Genomic DNA, 12,711 nt, shown 5'->3' with positions numbered 1-12,711 from the left:
AGACTTCTTCAGTAGCATCAGGATCTTGATTTCTGGTATTTGGTCCCCCTTTCAGGAACACGTTGCTTTTAATAAACTTTGTGCACTCATAAGTATCATTTTGAGGTTTACAAGCCACAGCCTGTACAGTACATCAGACTCCTTATGTGTGATTTCTACTCACAGACAGGCAGTATGGCCCAAGCAGCAGCAGACCCTCTGGCTGTGGAATTCACCTGGATTGATGTGCTCACATTGGCTTCTGGAAGACAAAACAAGATGCTGAAAAGAACAAGAGCCACACAAGGCGTTTCAGAGTGGAGGGGGGCACAAAGACTTTGGGTACAAACACTAGTTGCATAAGCACAACATACCATCTGACTCATTTGGTACATTTGAGTTAGTTTGCTGATGCCAGTCTGGCCTTTATAAGAATTACAAGCTACTGGCCATCCTTCCAAATTATAAGACACTGCCTACCATGACGAGTCAGTAAATTGTGAATTTGGCAGTTTGGTTCCAAACTTTCAAAAATTAATGTTCAGCTTTGCTGCAACCGTGTGTAAAGAGTTGCTTTAGTTTGCTTCCAAGAACATTAGAGACTCACTGTGTTTATGAAGCAGCCCAGAGTGTTTAAGTGTCAGGAGCAAGTGACTGACATGACTGGTAAACAGCTCGGCTGAAAGTAGCAACTGAGGCTTCAGCACAAAGAGAAAAATACAGGGTTTATATAACTCCAGTGTGCTCTGCTGCCAAACATGCCTCCTCGACTGCCTCTCTGGGAATAGGAACAAGGGTTGGGGTAACTCCAACAATGTCACAATAAAGAACTTCAAGGAAAGTGCTACTACATAAATTCTAGTGGGTCCAACCCCAGAGCTGTTAGCATAGCTGTAGGCGCCTACTCTAAAGCCATTATATTTTAACAAGTTGTATGTGAAGACAAATCATCCATCCCTCAATTTCGTTCCATGTCTGTGGCAATTATCTGTAGGATTACTGTGTGATTGCCATATTTGAACCATTAGTGATATAGTGCATCATATCTTAATCTGTTATGATTTTTTTTTTTTTTTAAAGCTAGCCAACCAAACAGGAAATTTCCTAAAAAAAAAGCTGGACATTAGTTTTAACAAGTGTTACTAGTTGCATTTTCAGCTGTGTATTAACAGTTGGTGTGCTTGTGATATTTCCAGAAGTAGTATATAGAACAGAGTCAAAATAAACCTGTCTGCTCATGATGGTGAAGGAACACAGCACAGTGATTCACTGTTTTATAGTTTTTGGACAAAAATGAAGCTCCCTGACATAGCCAGCTTTAAATAAAAAGGTATTTAATAGTTCATTTGTGGCTTTAGTCTTTTGAAAAGATTGTTGCTAAGAATGCAGACTCAGTTTCCTGGTCCAAGTGGTCTATGGCAACTTGCCAAGCTCTACAAACCTCCATATTTGGGGCAAGACTGATAAACCCTCCCACCCCCAATTTGCTGGGAGATGGGTCCCCCAACTGGCACCATGACCAGGTGCTTAAGGCAGAAGAAGTCAGTCATTAAATAACACCCTAGGAAGAAGTCCATCTCAGTCTAACACAGACTATGCCTGCTTTCCACAGCCCCATCATGACAGCTGAGAGCTCAGAATCACTGGAGCAGCAAAAAGGGGTGCACATGTGCCATCACCAAAGCCACAAAAGGGCAGATCTGTGACTTGTTGCTACTGGGATGCAAGCAGAGACCATCAATGCTGCCTGGGTCACTTGGTCTGATGTTGAAAGACCCAAATTGTCAGACAATGCATTCCAGTGCATCCAAGATGCATCTCACAACCAGGTTTGCCCTTTAAGTTTTTAGGCATTTTAGTACTTTACAGCCCCTACACTAATCTGTATTTTGTGTTTGTGGAAAGAACAGATTCCTATTGAAAGTATGGATGAAGTTTGGACTTTTAACCTCCAGGATAGGCATCAATTCTTTGTGTGATCCCAAAAAAGATCACTTAGAAAAATAAGTGCATTTCAGACTTGCTGATATCCGCTACTTCTCTTGCACAACCAAGACATCTGGGATTACAATTCTGTGTGTACAGAAACAATCACATTGTCCCCATATATTTTTTAAGTGAAACTTTCAGATACAGATTGTGGATGTTTTGGGATACTTCCTTGTTTCTGCCACTAGGTGCTGCTCGAGTTGTACTCCGGTTATGCTGAACTGTGGTTCAATGTCCAGATGATCTTCCATAGCACATAATTCAATACCAACACAGAACAATAAATGCACAACACCCTGGCAGAGGAGACTTGAGTCTTCATCCTGCCAGACATCTGAACCATGAGACAACACACAGGTAAGTTAAACTAGACCAAGTACTGAGCAGGAACAAGTGTGTGTGTGTGTGTGTGTGTGTGTGTGTGTGTGTGTGTGTGTGTGTGTGTGTGTGTGTGTGTGTGTGTGTGTGTGGGGGGGGGGGGAGGCAACTCCCTGGCACAACAGATACGAGACATGCAAGAAACTGAGGGCCAGTACTTCCAAGTTCACATCACAAAACCCAAGTTCACTTTCAAGAGGCAATACATCTGTTAAGAGCCTACTGCAACTACATTGTAACCTTAGTACAAGAGGAGTAAGATCTGAAATTGCAGTTTACCGCTCACCAACTACCAAGTGTCTCATACCGTAGTAATCAATGAGCCAACAAGGGAGTGATTTCTGACAAAGGGACATGGGAGACATCTTAAGCCCAGTGTCTATAAGCCCACATTTCCGGTCAATCCGCACCATGAAGGGTTGCACTGCATTAGCTGCCATGCGTTTGCCTGCACTTTAACCATAGATGTACAGTAGTTGTGATTTTCCAAGCAATTTAATGTACATCACTTTGTTCAAAAGGTAAATAAATTTAGCAACTACTGCAGTAGTTTGTTATGCTCAAGTATGACTAGCAGAAATGTCAGGCCTAAATATAGCAAAGGAGACTACACAGACAGCTGGGGTGGAACTGAACTTTTAAAACCTCAGGCTACTTGTTATGAATTAAGCAGCAATAAACTGCCTTAAATCTTATCTGAAAGGCACCAATCTGCCACATACAAGTGTGGATCACAGCCAAGAAACACCAAAGCACAGATAGAAGTCATTAGTACAGCCACAGCTAGACAGGAAAGCCATCCCATAGACAAAAGCAGTTTTACAATTTTTGGAGGAGCTTGATTGGGCAAAAACACTGCAACCACTTCTGCAGCCAAAGCACTTGAGACAGATGTTCCCTGGTTTAAAAAACAGCCTCTGAACAAAGCCCAGCATGTTTTAAAGTCAATCATTCCAGAGACAAGCAGCAGAAAATATGATGGCCGACGGTTTTTACCTGGGGGTGGCTTTATTAGAGCTTTTTCATCATCCTTTGAGGGACCTCTGGTAGAAGGGTCTGTCAGAGAGAGCCAAGAATCATGCTTTTGACAACATCAAGCTACCGAAGTGGTCTCGTTTTTATACTGCACATATGCAAGTAGGCCTCTGAAAATAAACCTGCTCTCAGGAGACCGAGTTAGGCAACAAATGCTCACTAAATGACAAGCACCTGCAAGAAAAAAAAAAAAAAAAAAAGCTAAGACCAGACAAAACAGTCATAACACCATCTATAGTGTACAGCAGCAGCATTACATCTTCTCCTGCTTTAACATAACATTCACTCAAATGCTGGGGAAGGAAGGGACAATGCTCAGAAGCAATTTATGAAGCTATAGCATAACACAATCAGGACATCACTATCAGCATCTATACAACCAAGAAGGACAGCTGCAGCAAGGGACAATCAATACCTGTACAGACAGCAAGGCGTTTACTCGGAAATCACAGGGCCTTTAGGTCTGCTGTGTAGGAGGTAGAAATGAAGTCACATCATGCCAAACAAAACATTACACACAAATGCAGTCTAAAGCAGTTTTCAGTCCTTGTATCTGCAGCTTATTCCATTGCCAAAATTATAAGTTAGATCACTAAAGGAATACATCTCATAGGAAGCTATACATAAACCTCAACATACTATATGTAGTAGAGCTTTAGGGTTTTTTTTTTTTTGATTATACAAGAATGATATTTAAGGTCTGGGACTGTTAGGAGAAAAGGTAATTTTCATCTCAAAAAGAAATTTTGGATATTTTATTCAACCACTGAAAAAAAAATTTAAAGTCTATTGCTGCAGCCCTGTAAAACAGGGAAATTTGAGTGATGTCTAAAATGCTACTTTGTGTTCCTTTATGGCAAGTTATGGAACTAAATAGAGTTTCTCGTTTGAAGGACTGAACTTCTCTCATTCCATCCAAGTACTGTTACATGAATCCCCCTGTGGCATTTTCAGGTTCAACCTGAAGTGAAGAGCATTGATTACTTTTCTAACAAGCTTAGAGCCAGTCAAAGCTGCAACCACACAATGCCCTATAGTTCCTATATGGTACAGCTGTGAAATACGATAAATACATTAGCTTGAGGTTTAGTAAAGATCAAAATGGCCCTTTAGTTGCAGACCAATGAGGAGCATTCATTGTGTGACAGGCATCCCTTTTACTGTGTTCTCAAATTTAAATGGTACCAGAAACATCCATATAAAGACATGAGAACCCAAACATGCCCAAAAGTAGATTAAACAAAGGCAGAAGCACTTGCACTATGTAGACATACACATACAAACCAGTCACTCCAGGTGGGCATGCATTTACATGCTCAGAAACACTCCCTAAACCTTCATGCACACAGTCCAACAGTATGCAGTCTGAGATAAAAGCTGCAGAAAACCAAAAACAAAACAAAAAAAACACACACTGCATCCATCTTGGCAGTCTGGGTGGTACATTCAGTCATCACAGCAGCTGTGGAGAGCCTGGAGGCAGGTCCAGGTTCCTAAACAGCCTGTGAGGTGGTGCGTCGAGCTGAGGGATGTTCACTTTATGAAGGCAATTAACATTTCTGTAGTACAGCAGGCAGGCTGTACAAGCTACTGCAGAGCTGGCAGACTGGTGCAGTCCATTTCTCACCATACTATATGATCAGACTGGTCCCACAACCCAATGCTCTGAATTTTTCAATAAGTTCAAAGAACAGCTATAGATTACAGACATCTGCTCCCACACCTTTCCAACATAACTGAGGGGTGTTTATCTGAAAATGGCAGATTAGCACACCAACAAACCAATTACTCTGATGAGAGAAACAAAGCAACTTAAACTTTTTGTCATTTCTTCAATTGTGTGCATCATCAATGAGAACACCAAGAATGTGTTTACAAGTGTGCCATTATCCACATATTTGAAGGATTACATCTCACCACAAATTCTGTTTTATCACCAAACTACACCTAAGGTTGTAAATACAGAATGATCTTTTAAAAACAGTAATGTCAACACTAAACTTGGAACAAAAATACCAGCTGGCCTGCTACAACCCATGCCACAAGCCTCTAAGTAAACATGTTGCCTGGTACATCAGTTCCGCCAGAATTCATTTCAGCTAACAGTCACCTGAAAATTCTATTAGTCCCAGAACTACCAGACGTCATTTACTGTATGCCAATAACTGCATAAAGATGAGCAAATTGTTGTAATTTCTAATTTATCAGTGCCAAATTAGATCTGCATGCTCTATTCACAAACAGTTGAATTTCTCTTCAGTAGATTCATGCTTGCATCTGTTTGGACTCTTCATTAAACCTCAGTTAAGTAGATTAGCACTTTCAGACAGGGCCACTGGAATGTAATCAGAGCTGGAGGTGCTGTGAGTAATTCACTATTAGACAGTATACAAAATGAAAATTCACATTTAAAGCACTCCCCTCAGGTGTGGTCTTTGGTCAGATGTGTCATAAATGGCAATCTGCAAATCTGAGGTCAACCTTGACCATTCGTTCACAACTAAGTCGCAGCAGCATGTACTCTGCAATGGGATCAAGTCCAAATCCACTTATTGAATAAGGTTATGCAGTACTTTTGCTGGTTATGCATAGGTACTTGCACCATTCAATTACAGATGCACTGATTGCAATTTTCTTGGCAGATTCTGATTTTTAAGTCTGACCTGCTGATTTCACTTTTATAATCCTTGTGCATCATCAGTCCTAATGCTTTGTTGCCTTTATGCAACTTTTTATTGCGCAGAGTGGCAGCAAGTTACAGCAGCTGTGTCCTAGTTGTGTTCTTTTCCACGTTTCTATGAAGTTCTGTTCTTATGGTGTTGGTTGTTCTCTATTGCTGTTGTAACAGACATTTCCCCACTGTGGGATCAATAAAGTACCTACTCTACCAAATATAACCAACAGCAGACTTTTTTGTAACTTATTAAAAATGTATTCTTTTACAAACCAACTAAATTGAAGTGCAATATTTGTACTTCAGATATAAACAGAAGAATGCCTCTTACTTCAGTCATACCAAGCACACAACTCTTTTTGAAGCGTGTCATTTACATTTGCGGCGGGTTTGATACACTATAGATATACATGCACTTCATGTGAATTCAGCAATTCCCTCCTTGCATACTATTAAAGGTGTGTCTGTGGGCTCCGCTGTGTACTTTTTGTACACCAAGCACTTCCAGTGTGAGTGAACATGCACCTGGTATAGATAAGTGCAAGTCTCACTCAAGGTGTAGCACCTCACACACCCTTGTCTGTGCCACTGCATTCGCAACATGAACTGTTGTGCCTTTAAGTCTGACCAGCACAGAATCAGATAGTGACTGGCCGGTCACTCCTGATCTCTAGGTATATTTGAGGAAAATTGTTAAAAAGCCAACAACTAGATTGTTTCATGTAATAAGATCCAAATATGTCCATGTCAAAGATATAGTACATGAAACAAAACAAATGTGAAGCAGCAACACCGGTTAGATAAAGGAGGAAGAGAAGCTGTGAAAAAATGTCAAGAAATGCTAAAGGGGGGGAAACCCTCCAACTCACTGAATAGGGGCAAGTACAGGGAAGCCTCAAAGAGAACAGAACAGGATAACAAGACAGACTTTCATTGAGGCGGCAAGAGGACGGCACTGCAGTTGTCAGGGAGATGTTCGAGCACTCTGTGTATACCACTGTCTACAGTAGGTCTACAGAGTTTTGAGTCCAATTAGAAGAGTGTGTGCTCAATTCAGCTGTCAGTGTCCTAGCTGATGCTGCTTCAGTGTGAAAAGGCTAATCTGTGAGACAGCCCCACAGATCAGAAGCCTTCTTCAGTAACCTTTCCACAGCAAAGAGCATTATGCAGGCCAAGGCTGTACTTTGACTTAATTCAGTCATACTAAAACTCATTACACAAGTAAAACATGGTTACTTTTGAACTAAAGGCTCCAGGTCCTTTGTATTTACCTACAGCAAGCAAAATATTTAAAATTTATCAAGTGTTTGAAGACATTTTGAACTAGCAAGTCTTACTAGAAACCATTTTCATATGAAGTCAGTGAAAAGTTGAGTGAATGAGAATTTGCACCAATTGAGGTGAAGACATTTGCCCAAACAAAGAGTTAAAAAAAAAAACCACTTATTCTCACTGAGATTGGGGGTCCCATAAAACAAATCATTGACTGCATCTGAAAAATCAAGATCAAATTCACCTTCATCACAGTACCATTAGAAGTTTGTGCCAATATAGTGCTCAGAGGCCAAGAATGACTGAAAGATCCACCTTGAGAAGTGAATTCAGCTGTCAGGATGAAGACACTTTCAAACAAGAGGATGTGAGACTTGGCAAAGAGGTGCTGAAAAACCAGAACAAAACAACTACCCAGCTACTCTTCAATCTACAAAAACAGACAGCTGTGTTTGTGCCTGGCATAGACAGAAAACAAGAATGAGGCAACAAAAGGAAACATGCTTGAGTAGTGAGAAGCAGAAGAAAAGGGGAGGAGTGACAAAACTCCAAGCCAGTTTAACAGATTTAATTACAGTACAACTGGATGCGTTTTGAAGGATCATCTGCAAGAGCCCTGCTCCCTTTAGCCATCTTTTTTTTAATCAGTTATTTAAAGAGGCACATTTAACAAATAAGATTAAGCAGAGAAGATGCACCATTTGTACAGAAAAGTGAAATGCACACAAGCACCAGCAGCAGACAGAGGCTTGCCACCCATTTAGTGGTTTAACAGGTCCTGTCTGTGCAATGATATTGTTTGCATTTCACCCTACCATACAAGTCTCCCATGACGCCATCTGCACTGGCTTGAAGGCATCGAGAGAATTAAAGCCACTCAGCTGTTTTACTGCCAGCATTTACTTGAAGTTTAAACCATCCTTTTCCTCAGAATATTTGCATTATTTTTGCCTAAATTGTCAATTCTTTCTGGAGCATCAATATCCTAGGTAAAGATGCCCCCCGCCCCCCAAACTTGGCAAAATGTGGTAAACATGAATTAGTTGCCAAAAACAAAAAAAATGTTCCACTGTGGTGCAGTGACTCACCAGGTCTGCAGCGTAAGCCATCACCAGCCAGCTCTTGTCCCTCTGGACAAACACAGGTGTATTTGGGGGAGTGTTTGTTGATTTGTGGCGCAGGCAGGCACATGTAGCTACAGCCACCATTTTCACCTCTCTCTGTGCACCAGTTAGTACCTGCACACAAGAGTCACCAGCTGTGCTCAGTCAAAACAGATTAGCTTGTCACCCGTAATAACTTCAAATACTTGTAATCGTGTCAGAATCAGAGCCAAAAACAACCTCTTCGTTGAAATGAGGACAGTTCATGAACTCCTGCTGCCGGTATTGTTTCACAAGTGGCCAGCACAACAAACCACATCAATATGAATTTCTCTTCTATAGATAAACAGCTGTATATGTACCTATGAAAAGAGGTAACATCTAAACAAAGCAGGTAATTGAGAAACCCCATATTTTAACCGGCATAATGCAGACATAGCAAGTTCTCCAGCAATGGCCGGGATTTTATGCCCATTCAAGGAGATCCTTAGACCATCATAAAATTTTGTTGCTTAAAGAAAAGTCTTGCGAGAGTTTGCAAGGTGTACAAACCCAGTGTCATGTCTAAGATGATAATTTGCTGTTGTAACATTATAGACAAGTCAGAAAACAAGGAAAATCATGCCGCAGGCTCTTTAAATGCCATCTGTTGGTAGAACCTCAGGTTAGAGCCAAACAGGGTAAAGCTGCTTTTAGCTACAGGGAACCTGAAAACTTTTATGCGATTGATTCCTCTGCTGCTGCACTCTGTGGAAACCTGAAACCTACTACACTATAGTCAGCAACTGTTGATGTGCATCTGTTGCACCAGCCTCTGTTCGTTTCCCCTGCCTTGACACACTTGCAGCAGGTTCTTACCCGACAGCTGGATCAGCTCATGGTACACTATAATGTCCTGGGGGTCGTTCAGGTTGCTGGCCAGTATCACCACATCAGAGCCTGTGAACTTGTTTGCACCATAGATAGCTTCATTTTCACCATCTGTCCAGAAAACCCGATCCTGGAGAAAAAACAGAAATATCCAGTTCCTTTTTCTATTAACAGTTAAAACTTGAATAGCTATGCTGTTCATTCTTGTCCTTCAGGAACAATATTTAATGGAACCAATCTTAAAAAAAGTCTGCTGAAGCATCTCAATACAAGATCAAACTGCTGCCATGATCAGCCCATCATTTTTCTTCTTGCAATTTGCCTTAAGAGATTTGGCAGGAGTGCACCAATATTTGTTTCTGAAAGGATTGGGGGGCTTTTTTTTTTTAACACATTTAATTGATTAGCTCAGATCTTCAGTTGTGGGCAAGCTGTAGTATATAAATACTGTACAACACAGGATAATATGTTCTATATAGGGTTGAGCGATTTCACAATGATGCTTGTACTTTCTCATTATAAATCTAGTGCACTCACTTCCTTCACAGCAGTGCAATTTCTTCACCCTCCCTAAAAACCCAAACTCTGTTGGCTGTGAGGTGTGTACCTGAGCCTGAGATTCTACATAGTGGTTCACTTCCTAGCAAAGCCCATCAGCGAGTTTAAATACCAGAGGGGAGGGGGGGGGACTGACAACTACAATAGCAGATTTTTTTTTTAGGTTAAAGGCAATTTTGCTGGTAACATTTTAAATAAATGTAGGGTATCAAGTAATTTCCTCTGAACTATTAATTAGGCAAATAATGCTTCTCAGATGTAATTTGATTTCACAGACTAATATTTGTAATGTTCACCATCAAATGTTTGGCAACACAAAATTAAAGTTCACCAGAAAACCCATCAATGCATATATACATTAAGTTGCTCTGATTTAAAAAAAAAAAGTGGATTTTCTTAAACCACAAGTGTAATGTTCAATATATATATATGCACATTTCTAAAAGTCAGAACAGCACTATTCCTGCATCTGAACACCAAGAGCACCTGTGTGGTACTCACTTTGTACCTGTTAAGTTCAAAATATTATTCATACTTTGACTCATTGTTGCTGCTCTAGCAATCAATACCTGTCGTACATGACAGTCAACTGAATATTTTTGGGGTTTTAGACTGTTGTAATGGAAGTCACCTTGGACATAATGGCATTTTACCATTTTCTAAACAGCACATAAACTTCACTTCAACCAGAAAATTAAACTGTCAAAAAACATTTTGATACACTACACCATTTAATGGGTCCACCTTGATTTTCAGAGACGGGGGGGACCATTTGAAATATAGATTTAGTACCTCAAAAACAGTGAGAGCAAAGGGGTGAGCCAAGTAATCTGAAGATTGCAGTATTTTTTTCCTGTTGTCTCCATTCAGGTCGACGCTACAGAGCATGTGAAGCTTAGAATCAACCCAGTACAACCTGCCTTTGATCAGATCTGGGAGAAACAAAGAAACAGGGGATTAGAAAATTAAACAAGGTGACACAGAGCACAGGAAGATAGAGTGCAGAGCCAATGACAAATCGATGGTTTTGCTACTGTAGAGGTTGTAAATACAGGAAGAGAAAAACCAAAAAACCTTTGATGATGATCTGGTCAGGCACTTGAGATTTATAAAATGTAAACACTTGTTACCTTAGTCGTAAAATGAATCAATTTAATAATGATCAAGTGCTGAGGCTGTATTTTTCATCTTGGGTCACATTCAAACTTTCGTAGGTCCTTGGGTTCAGGAGTCACTTTTCATTGCTAAATATAACAATGGACTAACAAAATGCTACTTCAAGAAATAAAAGCTAGAAGTTTAATTCTTTGGCGTTTAATATACTGGAATTTAACAATTTGAAATTTTCTCTGGGAACCTTCAGTGAATTCATGTACATTTTGTAATATATGGGCAATGCCCCTTCTTGATCCAGAAAAACAAACTTTATTTTATTGGTTGCTGAAGTGTTTCCTGCTGTTAACTTATTTGAGAACTGAAACCACCCACAGACAGAGGATGTCATCTGGAGCTGCCTGACATCTTGTTTTTGGGTGAGTTTTCATTTTCACTTAAGGATCAGCAGTGAGGAAAAGATAGTGATTGTATGGAAAAAGATGACTCATTGGTTCCTGTGTGCATGTGTTCATACCCAAAGTGATTCCATTAGGCCACTGGATGTCTGTTGCCACCAGAACCTGTCTGTCCACTCCATTCATGCCAGACTTCTCAATCCTGGCAGGCTCACCCCAGTCAGACCAGTACAGAAACCTACAGGACCAACACACAAATGTACATTGAGTGGAGTGACAAGGTTCTCATTCAACAGCATCAAAACACAAACATTGCACCCACCCAGACAGTGGATCCACAGCAATGGAGGCTGGTTCTTTGAGGTCTCTGTTGAACAGAACTTTCCGTTTGGTTCCATTGAAATTTCCTACAGATATCGTTTTTGTGCCAAGATCAGACCAGTACAGGTTTTTATAGATCCAGTCCACAGCGATTCCCACAGGAGTCTGAACGTCATCTATCACTTTGCTGTGAGTGGTAGTGTCCCCTCGTTTGTCAAGCACAGTGCTGAGAGGACAAAAGGAACAGACGATGTCACTCAAAAGCAAGTACTGTCCATCCTATTTTACATTAAGATTACAAGTGTTATTTGCTAGTTCTTTGAAATAAAGCCTCTACACACAAAATTATATGTAGGCTGACATAAATTTGAAGACTTAAATCGTCTGCCAAGAAGGCTCCCAAATTTTCCCCACAGGAAATATCTTAATATCCAGCCTTGTAAACAAGACAGCCTGATATGATCAACTTGCTGACTGACAGGTCTCTGAAAACAAACACCGATGCCTCACATCAGTGAATGTTCATTCCATTTATGCTACTCTGGTGTCAATGCTCAGCATTACTGACCCTCATAACAATGACACCCGCAGAGCCGCATTACCACTGTGTATACAGATGGGCTAAACCAAAGCCAAAAAAAAAAAAAAACCACCTAGGCAAACACCTAGGATACATCAAGGTTGGTAGACATCTTAAAGCAAAGACCACACTAAAGTTTCCAGAGAGCAGGCGTTTGTTCCGATTATGTAGATTTAAATGCATTCACATGGCCACTATGTTTCTATCATGTTAGAAAATACATTGAACTGTCAAATCAGATTTTTTTTTGTTTTTTACATGCTTCTGTGTGGCTGTTGTGTGTAATCCACCTGTATATGGCCTTATGACCCAGGTCAGCCCAGAAAATCATCTGTCGGTCAAAGTCTGCATCCAGAGCAACTGCGTTCCTCTGCTGCTCCACAATTTGAGTGTACTCCTTCCTCTCTAGACCCAAACGACGGATGTCACGACGGTTAGTGA

At 40.6% G+C, this 12,711-nt stretch overlaps 1 protein-coding gene across 1 annotated transcript in view; it reads right to left on the bottom strand.

Annotated features, from left to right (window-relative positions):
• Positions 1-12,711, bottom strand: part of vldlr (very low density lipoprotein receptor) — a 38,540-nt gene that overhangs the window by 2,731 nt on the left and 23,098 nt on the right. Inside the window, 8 exon segments of the mRNA XM_020601062.1 lie at positions 164-241; positions 3,343-3,402; positions 8,416-8,565; positions 9,289-9,430; positions 10,651-10,790; positions 11,489-11,607; positions 11,692-11,916; positions 12,561-12,711. Coding sequence (XP_020456718.1) covers positions 164-241; positions 3,343-3,402; positions 8,416-8,565; positions 9,289-9,430; positions 10,651-10,790; positions 11,489-11,607; positions 11,692-11,916; positions 12,561-12,711 — 1,065 coding nt within the window.

Source organism: Monopterus albus, unplaced genomic scaffold (assembly GCF_001952655.1).
Source record: "Monopterus albus unplaced genomic scaffold, M_albus_1.0 scaffold50.1, whole genome shotgun sequence".
NCBI classification, from domain to species: Eukaryota; Metazoa; Chordata; class Actinopteri; order Synbranchiformes; family Synbranchidae; genus Monopterus; species Monopterus albus.
The sequence above is the reverse complement of the archived record's forward strand: the minus strand, read 5'-3'. Positions and strand labels throughout refer to the sequence as shown.